General features: G+C 32.4%; 2 protein-coding genes across 2 annotated transcripts; one reads left to right on the forward strand and one right to left on the reverse strand.

The window, feature by feature from the left end:
• Positions 1 to 10,221: 10,221 nt before the first annotated feature.
• On the reverse strand, positions 10,222 to 12,253 carry LOC137924271 (fatty acid-binding protein 2-like). Its single transcript, XM_068767656.1, has 4 exons — positions 12,120 to 12,253; positions 10,645 to 10,808; positions 10,464 to 10,574; positions 10,222 to 10,322 (listed from the first exon to the last, which is right to left on the reverse strand). Exons 1-4 carry the CDS (start codon positions 12,187 to 12,189, stop codon positions 10,263 to 10,265), a joined length of 405 nt encoding a protein of 134 aa, XP_068623757.1. The 5' UTR covers positions 12,190 to 12,253; the 3' UTR covers positions 10,222 to 10,262.
• A 3,190-nt stretch (positions 12,254 to 15,443) lies between these two features.
• Positions 15,444 to 17,295, forward strand: LOC137924098 (fatty acid-binding protein 2-like). The gene is made up of 4 exons (XM_068767421.1): positions 15,444 to 15,571; positions 16,397 to 16,560; positions 16,793 to 16,903; positions 17,195 to 17,295. Exons 1-4 carry the CDS (start codon positions 15,502 to 15,504, stop codon positions 17,252 to 17,254), a joined length of 405 nt encoding a protein of 134 aa, XP_068623522.1. The 5' UTR covers positions 15,444 to 15,501; the 3' UTR covers positions 17,255 to 17,295.
• The last annotated feature ends 1,031 nt before the right edge of the window (positions 17,296 to 18,326 follow it).

The following is an 18,326-nucleotide window of genomic DNA, read 5'->3' on the forward strand; positions in this document are numbered from 1 at the left end:
AACCTATAAAGATTCATTTCCCACTTTTTATTTGTTTTAAACTTTTAGTATTTCCTGGTTTCCATACAACGTTTAACTTTCCTTGACGTCATTGACCATTGCGTTAGTATGTACTATTAGCAGTACTATATATAAATAGGTATTTATGATATATTTTACTTTTTATCAAAGGATAAAATAAAATTGGTTAAAGAATAAAAATAGCTTAAAGGATTTTTGGGAAGAAGAAAAAGCCCCGTACATAGACAAGATAAAGTGGTAATGGGTACACCGTAAGAGGGTACTTAGAAAAAATGACCGCTGGGATCTTATGGTTCTGGAATGAAGACAATGGTACGGCAAGCGCAGCGCTGAACGTCGTCTATCCATGGAAAGATGAATTTATTGAGAAGAATGCCAGCCGCTTCCAGCCGGCCATTTTGCAAACCTAGAGGGAGGTATATGTCGAGTAGTGTACGTCCTCCGGCTAAAATGATGATGGCAATTATCGAGGCCCTGAAGAGCTTAAAAAAGTCACTACGTTTTCCATCCCCTGCTTTAGAAGCTAACGTCTTCAAAAATAATCAAGTGCAACTCTGGATTTTGCTTTTGTGTTCGTTTTATAAATGTAAAATAAGGAATATGATTTATTAAACGAAGAGTCTACGTCTCTGATAAGCTTTGGTAGTTAGAATAAATATGCATGATGATAATAAAGAAATAACTTATTGCTAACCTTTTTAAAATGAAAGATCGTCGTCTTCTATTCAGAGTAGTAAAATACCAATAATAGGAATTCCAATTCAAGTCACTATGTTAAAAATAAACATAAAAGTTATGATTTTTTTGTACGTGCTCTTAATATTTTTAGTGATGATATTTTTGTTATACTCAGTGGAATATATATTTTTTATTATGACGTGTCTTATTGGAATTTTCTACAAGCTAACTGTTGAAATGGTTAATTCATCGTTAAACATTATAAATCGCGAACTGGAGAAAATTCTCGACGATTTGGAAAAAGGTATGTATCTAACCCAGGTTATTTCATATGAGATAAAACTATTTCGTGGACAATTTTAAATTCCTCAACTACGTTTTAACGTCTATTTGTTAAAGGGAGACTAAAGCGAGGTACACATAAAATTGAAAACGATACTATCTTTTTACTACTCTTACTGACTGAATTAGGTCTATGAACGTCACAAAAGTTGTTAGCGGCTTGCGTAGTTTTTTTGTAAAATTTAATAATGAATCAATCTACTTATGTGAATTTAATACTAGATTAACTCATTCACACAAACGAAAAATAGTTCGAAACAAAATGTTACTAAATTGGGACTGTTCATTTTTTAAACTTCAACAAAATCAGCCAGATACAAATAGTAAAGCTAAAACATTTTATTACAAATTTATACGTACTATTTGCAAATAAACTTTTCTCCTAATCTAATATTCATAATATAAAGGAAATATTAGCAGACAAAAATATTAAGTAACGACAATTTCGGATGTGTTAATTGGAAACATAATAATGTAGAATATAACTTGTCTTAATAAGTTTGCCGAAGTATTGTTCATCTTTGCAGATAAAATGAGAAATAGACTATCAAAGCGGCGTGTCAATATACGTTTCATGTCAATAAATAAAGTGATCGATAACCTGCCTCTACTGAAATTTGAGGGTTTGTATAATAAATTGAACACTTTATTTAATTTTATTTTTATATGTTGAGGCAACTTAAAAACTAATTACACTAAAACAGGCGACTCATACATCAAGGGGTCACTACATGTTTCCACCTTTAGCATTATTTAGGTTATGAGGACGTGCAAAAGAATCATAATCCTACATATAAGAAAATTACTTAATAAACATGTTGTGCAACAGTCTTACAAGATACATATAAAAATATACACTTATACTCACATACACATGCATATGTGCATGTGCAAGGAATATATAAATAAATAAAAAGTAGTTATTTTAAATTAAATATTAGTACACATATTTTACACAAACATATAGAAAATAAATTTAGTTACTAATTTTAATAATATCGTAACTATGTGGTTGGATGACATACTTAAAGTCGCGAGAGGTCGATTGATGCGGACAACGCATGGCATGCCCTTGCATGTTGCATGCAAGCATGCATGCAATGTTTAAATGATGATGATGAAATAATATTTATATCATGTTTTATACATTATTGATATGTATTCCTTGTTCATCATTTTTTATTTTTATTAAATATGCGTGTAATTTTTTTTATTTATTAGTATTACCTGGTGTAACATTTACAATGCTGTAATTCTAAAACTTATCTAGAAATTTTTTGAAGCAAAGCAATTTTTTTTATTTCTATTTATTGACAAAATACATCGGACAGTGCTTAGCAAGAGATAACTATAAAGAATTTTTTTGAGTAATTTAGAAAATACTTCCATCTCTTTTGTATCGTCGTTTCGGCTCATAGACCCATTGCAAGGCAAAGATCTGTTCGAAAGATATCTATGGGGGTATATACCATAATCATCACTTTTGACAAGTGAGTTGTCGATCGCAGTGTGGTATTATGGTACGCAGAGGACGCTGCTGCCCATCCTCTGGAAACTTGTTCGCCAGCACTGGTAATCCTATATAATTAATGCGCAAAGTATAAATTATTTAATATCCCGGGAACCGAACCTGCGACCTGCGGTCGCATGTCTTAGTCCTTACCGCTGGGCTATCACTGTATTGCACCATCTATATAAATAATTAGACCGAAATTATTTCTTGATTTTTTTGAAATATATATTTAAAAGAATATTAGCTATAAAATATAACGATGTTTATTAGTGAACTTATTTTTTCCTTATATTTTTGGGCTATTATAGTATCGTGCACGCTTTCTTTTATACGTAATTGTTAAATGTTTTTTTTTATATATGTACTATCCATGTTATAAATATATTTACATTGCTTTTTATTTTCTTTAATGTCAGTCTGCAGAAAGAGTTGTCTTCATTTTTTTTCTGCTGCTAAGTGATATCTTGTAAAGTCCTGTGCATTTTAGTACAGCAATTATCAAAGAAGAACGATAGGAACTTACATCAACTGTTGTTGCTTTACACAAGAACATGCGACATCGCAGCTAACTTCAACAAAGACGAGGGCATTCTTCTACTTTATGTCTTGTTCTCGTATGTTTTCAATTTTATGAACATTACATCTGACTTGATAACGACCATAAGAGGCTTTGGTGAGTATTTTAACAATTAAACAATAAAAAATAAATACATGGTTCATCTATCGTTAATGTTTAAATATATCTTGCCTATGTTTTGAATTTAAAAGTATGGCTTATAATTGAAATATTTATTGGAATCAGGCGTTACTTCGCGGAAGTCCATCCTAAGTAAGAAAAGGACCAATAGTTCAGTCAGCTGACTCTGTGTTTGGCACTAATCGGTGTAACATAGCTCCTGAAGATGCCCCGTGGAGGGGTGAAACACGTGTTGAGTAATTTGGTGGTGGCGGTTGTGTGATTCGCATTGTTTGCCGCATACGCATTTATCAGCGGGCTGGCGGGCGGTGCTTTTCATTGCACGACTACCATTGCATGTGCGGAAGTGGCTAAATATTGGTCCTTTTCTTACTTATAATTGAAAAACAATCTTAGAGTCAATAAGGGACTCTTTATTTAAATTTAAATTGTGAATGTTACATAATTAAAATATATAGATAGAGGACAAGCAACAGAGGTCTAAATCTTGTGATCGCAGGTCGCAGGCTCGCAGAGTACAATCTTATATAATTCACAATTTGATCATTAATTATATAAGATTGCCCACTGCTCACAACCAAGTAACTTAAGTATGAGCAGCAGCGTCCTCTGCGTACCATATTACCACACTGGAATCGCCAACCCTTTTTCCCAACCGTGGCGATTATGTAACATCTTTGCGGGAGACCTATGCCTTGTATTGGGCGTGTATGAGTTAAAATGACGGCTGAATTTGAAAAGTTTATATTAATAAGATTACAAATACTCTTAGCTCTAAATACACTTTCCTTTATAGTAATAGTTCTTTTTTTATGGCTCCCGCTATTGGGGGCCTCTTGTACCCCTAACTTTTTGGGATGAGGGACTTTATAATTTTTTTTTCAGTCTTTTCTTTATTTATCACTCTCTTTCACGCCTCACGATATCTTTCATTCTTTACTTTTGTCCTTCACAATATCTTTCGTTTTGCTCTTTTATACCTTCTTTCTTTCCTCGCCTTTCTTCCATCATCTTCTTACTCTAAGGTGGCTAGGTACATTTTATTTATTTTAATTCTTTAATTTTATCTTACATTTATATCATCTTTATGTAGTAATAGTACAAGGTTGTGATAGTTTTCTTATGTAACTAAAAAAATCTAGTTACATCATTTTTTTACTTTGTTTACTTTTTATTTTTGTCTATGGTTATTATAAAGACACGAAAACATTTACGAATTATAAGAAAAGGAAGCGACACTAAACGGAGGCTGCGCTATTAATAATAATATATTTAATTTTTGGATGTGAACTCATACATAAGAAACGTTGTGTGTATTTATTACGTATTTAAAAGCGAGTCCATCTTCCTTTAAAGTACAATACAGTACTGCTTCATCAAATTTAGAACTCCCTATGAGATAAAAACTACAGTAGTGCGTTTATGTACTCCAAGTTTAAATCTCTTAGGTATAACATTACTATGACTAACCTAGTAAAATATATTTACTTGTAAATTTACAATGACATTGTAAATAATATGAATATGCTTTTTAGGAGGTAGAGCATTTTCTACTACATTTATAGTAAAGTAGTACATTTCTTTTATTCCGGTTTCTGGAATCTTATTAACAAGAAAATACTATTTTTAATAATGATTATGATCAAGATTGTTTTTTTTTTCTATTGAATTCATAAAAAGTTGATTTTTTTTTATTAAACTAAAAATGGCAGCAACTTTATAAGTTTATGCAAGCAAGTTATACTTTGAGTATCCTTGACGGATTTCCAATACCAATTGTTCATACTAGTCAGTTTTCGTAGTTCTCTTTTGAAAATTCGGATCCTAATTACATTTAACATTATTCATTTTAAATCTCTTCATCTAGTGTAATCACTGGTTATTTAAAAAAATAATAATCATTTATGTTTTAGAGTCGATCCCGTTTTGGAAATTTTATACAATAAATCATTGCATATGGTGTACATACGCTATTCTAAATATAGTTGCTATTATCGATCCGTGCGAGCAAACACAGGGAGAGGTAAGTTGTGTTTTTTTATTGGGCCTCTATCGAATGAACCTTTTTTAATAGGCATCTTTTTTACAACATTATGAGATTTTAGGAGTTGAGCATTGAACGTTAAATCTAATCGAGTTAACTCTTGAACTCAAAGAAATTGCCTTTGAAAAAGCACTTGTAATACAACCGCTCAATGTTGATAGTAAAACAACTGTGTAATACACAAAGCGTTTTAACAGTATACACAAACTAGACTGTGGTAGGTTGAACTTAAGTAATGATGGCGGTACGCAGCGTCCAGATGGTCTGGCTGTTGTGAGCAAGTAGAGCCAAGTACAAAGCTGGTTTCTTAACGTCTCTCGCGAAACCGACATCTATGCCTTAAGCAATAAGGTCTCTAATACTCCGCATCTGTAGCTTAAACAATACTACGTATCCTATAACTGCTAAAATAGATTCATAGGAAATTATTCATTTGACACGGTATAAAAAATCAACGACGGGTTTTAACGTAACGCTTTTTAAGAGCGTTCTCTCATAAACAACACCCCACGCGTTTTATTGGTATTGACGGCACTGATTACGGTACGCGGTGTATGATTGTTTCATATTACAAAATCCATGTACTATATATAATCGTATGATCACTTTATGTTTTATTATTATGTTGGATACCCAGACGGCCTCTTTTAAATAAGAGCTGACTGACTGTGTACAGGACACATTACGGAATGATATTAAATAAACTTAGACTTTTATTATTGATGAGTGTTGATTAAATTCATGTTTTCCGGTTTCAGATTGAGAACACTAAACTTATGGTGACGCGGTTAATGTGCCACGTCTCTTCCGAGAATTATTTGTTGCAAGAAGAGCTGGATGCTTACTTCTATCAATTGACGCTATACAACATAAGTTATTCGCCATTGGGAGTTATTACGTTGAATAGGAGCTTAATCTTGACGGTATTTACTGTGTGATTGCCCAGTGGTTGCGACACTATAATACTCATATTTATTAATGTGCCTTGCAAGAGTAATAGTAAATATTTTTGAAACAAAAGTATTTTACATTTACTAAAAATGATATATAATATATTACACATGATAGGTCTTCGAGATCATCAGAGAATATGAAATTTAAAATTCCGGCGCATTCTTTTTTATTTATGGCCAAATCTTTTACCACACAAGCCGGTCTATTGTGGAATGATTTAACGCTGAATATAAAACGAGCTAAGTCACTGCCTATTTTTAAGGAAATGGTTAAGAAATATTAACTAGACCTATCATTATTTATCTATAAACTCAATTCTTTTTCTTCCCCTGTTTCTTTATTATTTCTGAGGCTAGTGGCAATAAATTAGGAACAATAAATTTGTTCATAATAATACGGAATAAAATTAATAACTTCGCTAGTACTAACATAAGCTAGTAGAGTATTATACGGTATAGGCCGTAGTGTAGAGGGAATATCTGGCGTCTAAGAATCTGACTAAGCTTAATTAAGATGTCAGTGTGAACATTGACAGTAAATCAAAAAACCCTTCATAGTCGGCATAACCGACATAAAGGAAACTTTTAAATAATTACTGAAATATTACGTACACGAGCTATAAAAATCTCGATGGATTCATTATGTAAATATTCATGTACTATTGTGTTCTTCTTTGTATCTAAGTTAAAGTTTCTACTAAGTATGAATATTTAGTTTTATACTTTCATTAAGAATTGACTCATACATGACAATTTTTCGGACTGACCATTAAGGGGGTATCAAGTTATGTAATTATAAAGTGGATCTAATATGCATTTAACTTAATTAAAATGGAGATGACCGTCATGTTCGAGTTGGTTAGCCCTGCATTAAATGACTAAGATTTGTGATCTTAAATCGCGGGTTCGATTCTCGGGGTACAATATTACATAATTGACCCTTTTTACGATATATAGGATTACCACTGCTTCCAAACAAACTACCAGAGGATGGATGGTAGCGTCTTCGGCGTACCATAATACCACAATGCGATCGCAAACCCGTCTGCTAAGCGTAATGATTATGGTAAAGCATATAGCCATGGATAGCTTTGGGGAAAGCCTATACATTGCAGATGGCGGCTATAAGCTGAAACGACGGCGACTAAAATTGACTTATGTGACTGTTAAATTAGTTTTTCCATTTTAATTAAATATGTATATCTGTTGGCATTTTAATAAAAAAAAATTAACACTATTTAATTTCAGATCATTGGCGGAGTCTTCACCTGTGTCTTTATATTTGTAGATTTTAATTTAGAATCTGGATTTGTGTCGGCGTAAATTCTCGTTGTTATAACAAAAAAATCGCATATAATGAAGCTTAAAGTGTTTATAAACATTATATTTCCTACCTGAGGAAAATTATAAAATTATTTACTATCGTTTTACATAATTATTTGTAATATTTGTTTCATGAATATTACTTGCTCTAACCATATGTGTTTCATTTAAATGTACTACGAGTTAACAAACCCGATATTTGTTACATCGAATTAAAGTCGATAAAACTGTAACGCTAACAATATTGATATTGCAAGCAAACAACTTATGACATCGAAATGTGATCAAATATCTGACACTATAGAAACATCTATTTCTGGATATAATATGCGCGCAATTGCTAGTCATCTCCTGAGATGAGCAGCAGGACAGGGGATATAGACATCTGTCTATACCTTTTATTTCTTTGTCTTTTCTTATATACCGTAGAGTGTATCTGCGTCTGAAAACAAATTCGGCATCATTGCAGTCAAGGTCGGCTAGTGAACCCCAAGGTTCGCTTTTCGCCATTTCTTGCCCCCCTCGCTTTCCGAAGTGATGGTAAGGTTAGGCAGGTAATAGGAACAAGTGAAGGTTCGACCCTCTTTTCTCTCTGGAGTAGTAATAGTGACAACCCAGCCTGTGCCCCTCGTGGGAACTCTTGTAGCTTGTCACTCCATGTAGCGTCCGCCTAAGCAATCTAAGAGCTCGGAGGCCTTCCATTCCAGTGAAATTTTAGTTTGTAAAAGCCCGGACCGAGGCTCCACAGAGAGCCTTAGAACTTTGTTAACTTAAAAGAGGTTTTAGGCTAGGTGTCTCCTCAAACTTATTACCACCCACCCGTGGAATTAGCAAATCAATAGCGCAGCAGTGTAAGCCAGGTTAAAAAAACAATCGAGTACGTTCCTCAAGCGTTGCCGCAAAAAAAAAGAAAAGAAGTTAATATATTTTTACTAATTTGACTCGTCTTAATGTATTATGTAAAACAATAATATTTACGTTATTAGTGTAATGTTGATAGTGTTTTAATATTAAGTGTCTTAAGGAGTTCAGTTAAAGTTAATAAGCATTTTGATCATACGTTTTGAATATATGTACTATTTACATTAAAAATCTTAACGATACATTTGACGATTTATTTTTGTTTATATAACTGATACAGTTTAGCAACATATATAATATTTATAATCATTAGTAAAATCAGCATTATTTAATGAATCCGGTTATCTTTTCTGCACGCGAACTCCTAATAGCTAATAGCTCGATGTTTTTCAATTATACTATCGTAGTCAAATACTGGAGTATTTGACTACGGTAGTATAATTAAAAATGCTTAAAAAATGAACCATCTAATGAACTTTGATATACTCGTACGTAATTTGTAAAACTTATGAGTTGTTTTACTTTCATTATTAAATCGGTGACATTGTAAAAACGGAATAATAAATAATGATTTTGTAATGTAAAACATTTTTTTATTTGTTGTAAAACTAAACCTAATTTCTTTTTGATAGGCCGCGTTTAGGAACTTTCCACGGCTGCCCACGTCTTTAACTGTGGCGTCATTAACCTTGTATGTAGGTAACCAACGTCGCGTCTACGCCGCGCTCCTCATTCGGAAATCTTCGGGCCCGAACGACCGTTGGTTTCACGAGCCGTGAACAAGAAAAACGTAAATACTTATCTGTGTTTGTTAGTATGGACGAAAACACGAAATATAAGGCTATTTGCCAACGTATAATACTATTAAAAAGAAATTAAATTTAGTTGTACAACGATTAAAAGAATGATTTACATTAAAAATTAAATCTAATAGGTTTATAATATTTATGATGTCTACTTTAGCGCCTAGCGTTTTCTGAATGACGTTTGAACTGCTAATAGGATAATCTAGGGGATTCAAATACAATTATGAGAACTAATATTAACGCACAAGTAAAGGGCATTTTTTCTTAATCTAGAAACTTTATTCTAGTGGATGATTGTCTCGAGTACAATGTTGTTATGTACTGATTGATATTTTTTAATCCTTTATAGAACACTAAGTGATGTAATAAACAAGACAGTTAGCTGTTGATGAGTGATGATCTACTCAAGTTGCCTGTTAAGTTTTGTTATAATATAAGAGATCTTCTTTTTTCAAATTAGATTTGTGAATTAATAAAAAAGCTATAAGTCACTTCGATAAAGAGATCAATCGCCGAATCCAACTACTACGGATAGGTAGCTTATGGGAAGCTTCAATACATCTTCTCATCCAAAATACCGCAAAATCTGAAGACGGAGGGCTTACACCAACATGTGTTGCATATTAATTTGAGACGTGGGGAATGGTGAGGGCTATGCTCGAAGCTTCGAAAGGAGAAGATCTGCAGAAGAACTAATGTCACCAACATGGCCTTTAGAACTGCACGTCTGAAATGACAGTGGACTCCAGTGGCAACCATGAGCAGGTAAACCTGGGGTAGACTGACACTAGGTGGACCGATGACATATTCAAGGTTGATAGATGTCGCCGGCTGCAGGCAGTGCAAAATCTGTCATTGTGGCGATCTTTTGGGTAGACTTATGCCTCGCAGGGACGTCTATCACCTGATATTAATGAATGAAAATAACTAAGTCACAATTGGACACTCTGCATTGGTTACGTAAATAAAATGATTTTACAAGATACAGTTAAAACTCTTTTAATGTCAAATTACACGTTTCATCTTAAGCTTTTATTGCGTAATATCTGACAGCTTTGCCGTTCCATTTGTTGTGTGTCAGCGTCTGAAAACATAAACATATATATAAAACATTGACATAATTGTTATTCTTAATGTATTTTCAATTACATACAACACAAAGACAATTTACGCAAGTATCTCAAGCGCATTCATTTTGATATAAATATTTAACAAAAAATCTCACCGTAATTAATTTATTATCCAAGTACTCCCTTTTGTAGTTTATAACGCTGCCGTTATTAAATTTTTGCTCTTGGTTAAGAATGTTTCCATTGAGAGTAAATTTTGACTTCGCCTGGAATTAATGTCGTTATTTATATATAGAAGAAAACTTAAACACTAAATATAAAAGTGCATGTCCTTACTACACTTGCAGTATGTTGTTCGTCAAATTCCTCTCCGATCTTGAACGAGACCTTCACAGTTTCACTCGGGCACTGGGCCGTTATTGTATATACGTCACCATTTTTCTCGATTTTATGTACGGGTTTGAATTTCTTAAAAAATTCAGTGCGTCCTGGTGGCATACCTTTAAAGAAAAATAAGTTGCTTTTAACTACAAGTTTTTAGGTCAAATTTTCCTACAAAGTCCCTAAAAAATATATCCTGCTCTTTCAGTATTTAAATGTTATATTTATAGTTCCCGGTGAAAAGAGCTTACTTAATTTAAAGTCAATAACAAAATCAACTCATTCAATCAAAAGTTCCAAAAAAATTATCTTGTACTTTCAGTATTTAAATATTATATTTAAAGCTCCTGCTGAAAAAAGATTATTTAATTTGAAGTCAATACCAAAATCAATTCACTCAATCAAAAGTCCTTAAAAAATATATCCTGCACTTTCAGTATTTAAATGTTATATTTATAGCTCCCGGTGAAAAGAGCTTATTTAATTTAAAGTCAATACCAAAATCAATTAATTCAATCAAAAGTTCCAAAAAAATTATCTTGTACTTTCAGTATTTAAATATTATATTTAAAGCTCCTGCTGAAAAAAGATTATTTAATTTGAAGTCAATACCAAAATCAATTCACTCAATCAAAAGTCCTTAAAAAATATATCCTGCACTTTCAGTATTTAAATGTTATATTTATAGCTCCTGCTGAAAAAAGCTTATTTAATTTGAAGTCAATACCAAAATCAATTCACCCAATCAAAAGTCCTTAAAAAATATATCCTGCACTTTCAGTATTTAAATGTTATATTTATAGTTCCCGGTGAAAAGAGCTTACTTAATTTAAAGTCAATAACAAAATCAACTCATTCAATCAAAAGTTCCAAAAAAATTATCTTGTACTTTCAGTATTTAAATATTATATTTATAGCTCCTGCTGAAAAAAGCTTATTTAATTTGAAGTCAATACCAAAATCAATTCACCCAATCAAAAGTCCTTAAAAAATATATCCTGCACTTTCAGTATTTAAATGTTATATTTATAGTTCCCGGTGAAAAGAGCTTACTTAATTTAAAGTCAATAACAAAATCAACTCATTCAATCAAAAGTTCCAAAAAAATTATCTTGTACTTTCAGTATTTAAATATTATATTTATACCTCCTGCTGAAAAAAGCTTATTTAATTTGAAGTCAATACCAAAATCAATTCACTCAATCAAAAGTCCTTAAAAAATATATCCTGCACTTTCAGTATTTAAATGTTATATTTATAGCTCCCGGTGAAAAGAGCTTATTTAATTTAAAGTCAATACCAAAATCTATCAAAACTTTAACTTTAACTGAAATAGTTCCGTCTAATAAGATAATTTGGTACTACATAGGAAGTTATAAGTAGCGAAAAAATAATATTCATCTTAATCGAAAAACTAAAAATATATTTACCCAAACTGTCAACAAATGCTTCGTAATTTTCATCTTTTTCAAGTTGGTAGGATTTTCCAACGAAAGCCATTTTCAAAGTTTATTGTTGTCGCGAGTGCCTTGTCCGGAGCTGGAATAACCAATACTCGCTGAAAATCAGTATTTATACCCTGCGTTGTTTATGTATTGTCGTAATGATACATCTCTGTTTAAATTAATTAATGTTGTATCCTCCTAACATAATTGCATGATTAGCAATATGCACCTAGTTTATCAATCCGTTATACTAATTTAGTAACAAATTATTTATTAAAATGTGAATTAGTAATTTATGCTGATAAGGTCTTCAATTTCATGGTCTATTTTTATCGCAAAAATGATCCTACGAACGTTAGTGTAAGTACACTTTTAAAAAAATGCACTTTTTAAAATGTGATTGAAAACTACAAGGATTATATTCTATTAAGCAGGCTATCACTCAGGATTGGGTGACCGCAACTTAAACTCTTATAAGACAAATAAACATATTTTCATACTTTTATATATATATTATAATATTTTCATACGTAACTAAATCGCACGGCATATATTTGTTTGTAAAGAAATCCATAGTACATTATATATTTTATATATATATATATATATATATATATATATATACATATATAAAATAAAATATATATGTATTTATATATATAAATAAAAGGAATACATAGTGAAGATTAAAGTTCAAAAATTAATTCTCATTTTGACTATGGCTTTCTCTACACACACAAACACCGGTTACTACTTTTGTTTGTTATTCGCAAAAAAAAAAAAAACGTTCTTAATTCGGTTTAATGCCAGAGCGGTTATTACTTTCTATTAAGAACTTAAACTTCCTCTTTAAGTTTTGCGATGACAAATGGCTACATTATTCCGATTGTCTAGGTCACATTTGGTAATTGATCTCTTATGATGATGTGATCCATTTACGGTCCCGTATCAACACAACCACATTTTATGTTGATAAATAACGGCTTACTTTTTTCATGAATACACAAGGACTTCATGTGTTAAAATAACAATAATAAATTTATGTTTTTTAATATTCCTACTAACTTTGAGTCTATATAAGTTCAATGCATTTACCGGTCTAAATACTTTTCTGTGCAAATTTGGTTAAAGCCAATAATCATTATTATCATTATTTCAGCTATATAACTTCTTGTATTCAACATAGGCTCCTTCCATTCATTTCTGATAGAACCGACTGTAGGCGGCTCGCGCCTAGCGTGAGTCTACTACCTTAACAAGTTCGTCTGCTCACCTTGCTTGTGTACTACGCTGTATTTGTCAGTCCGAGGTCTCTCTTCTAGAAGCTTAAGGCTTCAGCGGCTATTTATTGTGCGCGCTATGTGGCCTTTCTCCTGCACTTCAACTTCTCAATACGCTGGCCTATGATTTCTAATGTTTTTTTTTTTTAATAAATATTACATGTAAATGTAGATTAATACGTTTCAGATTAATAAATTTACTATGAGTTCCTTAGCAAAATGGAAGCACATTAAACCCCTGAACCTCGAAAACAAAATTGATAAATTATATCCCTATTCTATAGTACCGCATTTGGGTGAATATATATATCAAATATTAAACTACTGGTGTAAAGTGGTCAGGACGATGAATTATTTTCGTTATTAAGGAGACAGTTTAATATTGGTACGTGCAGTTTAATTGCTGATCGATAACGTCAAACATGTGATTCAACGAGCAAGCAATGAGCCAGAAATTGACAAAAGAATGCAAAACAAGATATCGGTCAACATTAATACGAACGATACGAACATTAATACGTGAAAATGGCTTGCATAAAGCGTTTCTCAGGAAAACTAGTCACGGTCAGAAGCGCTACGATAAACAACAGCTGTGCTAAGAATAGGGATTTACATTATTCGTTATTTTTTGTGCACATTTAAATGCCACGGAATTTTCTAAATATCGGCCAAAGTTCCTAGAAATTGCTGCTAAATTTATAGAGAAAGGGGATACGAATGTCATTCGCGCGTGCGACTATGATACGAGTATCAATTGTAGAAGTTTAATTGCAAACAATTAAAAACTATTTTTACTTCTTTTTCATTTTACATTTATTAAAAATATGTATCGATTATATAAAATTATTATTAATATTGTAAACAAAGCATACAATCTTGCAATATAGATAGGTGCTGTTTCTGATATTTATATAAAGGGGCGATATTATGACAAAGTTAGTATATAAGAACAATGGCATTTTATTCCTCTTTGGAAAAATAAATAAGTATTAAAAATACTAAACGGCAAACACAAGTTCTTTATATACCTTCCTATATATCCTGCATTTATTACGTTAAAAAATATCAAGTAGAAGTAGGAATAAAAAATACTAAATGCAGGCAAACAGAATATGACTTCATTTGTTGACTCAGCTGAATAATTTTTATCTTGAAATATGTTTTAAAAATAGGTATCAATATCGGCACAGGCGTTTTTCATTAAGATTATAAGAATAAATTGATAATGTTATCCTTTATCGTATCCACTGACTACTTACGACAAAGGTCGTCTGTCTATTTATGGGTATAGTGCTTTCACTACACTTGCCAATCAATAGATGCCACTCCGTCCACCTTCTTCTTTCACTTCCTTAGGCTTCGATGTCCATTTATTCTGCGAGTAACGCGACCTGCCCACTGATATTTCAACATTCCAATAATAGGTAGTATCCTATTCCTAAGTTAGTTTTCTCTACCTATCATGCTGTTATTTCTGTTCTTAACTGTAGCAATGGACTAGATCTTTTAGTATAATTAACAAATGAGGTATGAGGTTATTATTTCATGGGTCTTTTCATTTCCTGATTTGTGGCGTATACAAGGAAGTTTTTTTTCGTTGACATCATTCGCTAAAGCACAAGAAGTTACTGGACTCGTTTTGAGATCATCAAGATGATTCGTAAACAATTTTGGATACGAGGGCAAAAGTACTAAATTTTAGAAATGAGAATAATGCATAATAAAGAAAAGTATGCAGTTTGCAGGTTGTCTTAATAAAAGAAGAATACGTTCGACTAATCAACGTAGTGTTGAAAAGTCTCCGGACCTTGTCCAACCGTTGAGGATGTCAAAAGTACAAGACACTCGGCTGTTTTCCCTGTTGGATGAACCGGAAACCGATCATATTCGTCCCTAATAAAGACGCTTGCATAAAGCCGTCGCAATTCGGCGCCGTTATCACCCGCGCACTGCACCGCGCCCCTGGCCAGAGAGAGAGCTATGTCATTACGGGAATACCTAACCTGGGAGCGTTATAAATACAGACTTTCGGCTACTGCACATCATTCGTGTTTTGGACGAAGTACTTGCAACAGCATAATTTAAAAATGGCTTTCACGGGAAAAACCTACGAACTTGAAAAGGAAGAAAATTTCGGAGCATTCGTTGATAGTTTGGGTAAGTATTTTCTTATTTTTATATTAACAGACACATTTTTATACTCACCTCATTATTTGCTTTATTGCGGCAAATATTTATTTGTCTCTACAAATATTTATTTGATTAGTCTTTAAATATTTGTCGTTCAAATTCCTTTTTTCTTCCTTGTACATTTCACTGCCAAACTTTTATAGTTTTGTTCTTGTTCGTGTAGAGACGCCGAGTATTATTTTGTTGAAAATTATTTATTCTGACTATATATACTTAAATGTTTTGATCCTTAATAAATAAAAATGAAAGTTATTATAACTAGTTGTAATTTTTAGTAGATTCATAAATCGACAGGCTTTCTTTCTTCACCTCAATCCTTTTTATCGAAATTTTATTTAATGTCTTGTATTATAATTTATCTAACATTTAAAAGGAATTATTTAATACCTGTTTTCCCCATGGCAGAAATACGTAATCTAATTTTTTATTTCCCAAATAAGCTAAATAAATTCTTTTTCTTCTTCTGTATAATATATTAATGTATATCTTATAGGTATGAATTAATAAGCTAAAAATGAATGATCGTTAAAAATGTACTTTTAATTAGAAAATCGTTTATTTAATTTTTCACCTATCACTGTACGCAGTCGTTGTGTTAAATATTTTGATTAGGAGCCTTAAAATGTTATACGCATCGGCAAGTAATCACCTGACAGTATGACGTGAAGAGTGTTACGGTTTTCAGTTACTAAGCCAAGGTAAGCCTTGCGTAGAAACTTCTAGTCGTAAATTTTATGTCTCGAGAAAATTTTATAGGTAAAATATTAACAAAAGTAATTTTTTTTCGTTTAGGTATGCCACCAGAACGGGCCGAATTTTTTAAGAACTTCAAACCAGTACACAAAGTAGAGAAAAACGGTGACGTATACACACTAACAGCCCAATGCCCGACTGAAACTGTGTCGGTCTCATTCAAGATCGGGGAGGAATTTGACGAATCATTGTCCGCTCGTATTGTAAGGACATGCATTTTTATATTTAGAATATGAGTTTTGTTAATCTTTCAATTAGTAACTAATTTGTAAAGAGAATTCACACACTCACAGTATAACTAATTATGAAATTCTCGCTGTGAACTAACCTCATGGCCTCAAGAGTGGTCATCGAACATTAAATAAAAAAATTTATTTAGATTTTTAATATGATTCTTTAATTATTATCTAAATAACGACGATACAATGATTTCAGGCGAGGTCGAAATTTACTCTCGATGGGAACACACTTAACCAAGAGCAAAAATTTGATAACGGCTGCGTTATAAATTACAAAAGGGAGTACTTGGGCGATAAGTTGAAAACGGTAAGATGTTTTATGAATAAATAAGTTAATATGAATGCGTTTGTGTAAGTTCTTAAACGAAACACAAGATGTCAAGAAGAGTTTCTAGTGGAAATCGTTAAGTCTTTTCCAATCGTTGCACAAATTCAGGCATCAGACAGTTTATAAGACTAAATTGAAGTTATTAATTACATCGTGGGCCGATGCAGTGACGTATCACCGGGTGAACAGTGTAACATTAGTATAATATTTAATTAAACATACACACATAACAACAATGTTCATGTTTCATACGTTTGTTAATTTTTTCAGACGCTGACTAACAACAAATGGAACGGCAGTGCTGTCAGATATTACAAACTTAAAGCATGAGTCACAAAGCGTAACTCGACAATAAAAGAGTTTTAATAGAATATTGTAAAGCCGTTTTATTTACTTTTCCTAAGTAGAATACCACGTTTACATCATTACTGTCATTTGGATATGGAATTCTGGTAAAGAAACCAGTATACATCAAACCCCATTTTAAATGTCTGTAGTGATATTCTTTTCCTCTTCACCTTTTTATCTTAAAAACCGTTCCACTTCTTGAGCACCACTACGCTTAATGTTTATGATTATTAGAAAATATGGAATGATAAATTCTCCAGCGTACAGCTCGGTTTCTTGGAAAATCAGTTACTGTTCAGGCTGAACGGTTGTAGGATGGGGTGCCTGTTCTGCTAAGAGAAGCTACATCTCTGCCAATTTTTAAAAAGCTAGAAAAGGTTCACTGATCGTTGAAACATTTTGTATACTGCAATAACAAGTAGAGATTTATATTTGTGGTTATCAGAGATATATTGGGTTTATGTATTAGAAAAGTCTATTGTTATTTCCAATAGTGGTAGCCCAACGGTAGAGGAATGAGACTTGTGATCGTAGGTCGCGGGTTCGATTCCCGCGATATCATCTTATGTTTTGTATTAACTATATAGGAATGTTACATATATATATTTTTATAATATCAGCCATTTTTATAAGTCCATACTAGTGAGATTTAAAACTAAGAAAAAGAATGTCCAGGATATGTTGTATAACTTTATTATAAATACACACACTTGGACTCACGAAGGATTGGTTAACTTTTGCAGATGAAATTATGGCTAACTTATTCTTTGTAGTTGCCCAGTATTGCGTCGTGTAAGTACAATATCACGTGTTTCCAAGTTTTCACCAACAATCTGGATTGCAACTTCATCGATTGTTGGAGCATTAAATGTGCGTTCAAGTGTTCCAGCTGGTCTTTTATCTGCTCTGATCCCAACTTTATAGTCATCACTTGGCTTGCGCTCTAAAGCAGTCTTGAACAGCCTGACCAATGCATAATGTTCATGAAGCATTTGCTGCAAATCTTGGAGAATTGCTCTTTTCGTAGCTGTGTTAATCCCTTGACGCCGGTAAA

Source organism: Battus philenor, unplaced genomic scaffold (assembly GCF_028537555.1).
Source record: "Battus philenor isolate CCGP_79_NKW_IND1 unplaced genomic scaffold, ilBatPhil1.0.hap1 SCAF_23, whole genome shotgun sequence".
NCBI classification, from domain to species: Eukaryota; Metazoa; Arthropoda; class Insecta; order Lepidoptera; family Papilionidae; genus Battus; species Battus philenor.

Excerpts from the sequence above, each read along its gene's own strand:
- LOC137924271 (XM_068767656.1), bottom strand. The coding sequence starts at position 12,189 with ATGGCTTTCGTTGGAAAATCCTACCAACTTGAAAAAGATGAAAATTAC. Across the intron at positions 10,809-12,119 it reads AGCATTTGTTGACAGTTTGG|GTATGCCACCAGGACGCACT; the intron begins GTAAATATATTT and ends TTTTCTTTAAAG. Across the intron at positions 10,323-10,463 it reads TGGATAATAAATTAATTACG|ACGCTGACACACAACAAATG; the intron begins GTGAGATTTTTT and ends TTATGTTTTCAG.
- LOC137924098 (XM_068767421.1), top strand. The coding sequence starts at position 15,502 with ATGGCTTTCACGGGAAAAACCTACGAACTTGAAAAGGAAGAAAATTTC. Across the intron at positions 15,572-16,396 it reads AGCATTCGTTGATAGTTTGG|GTATGCCACCAGAACGGGCC; the intron begins GTAAGTATTTTC and ends TTTTTCGTTTAG. Across the intron at positions 16,904-17,194 it reads TGGGCGATAAGTTGAAAACG|ACGCTGACTAACAACAAATG; the intron begins GTAAGATGTTTT and ends TAATTTTTTCAG.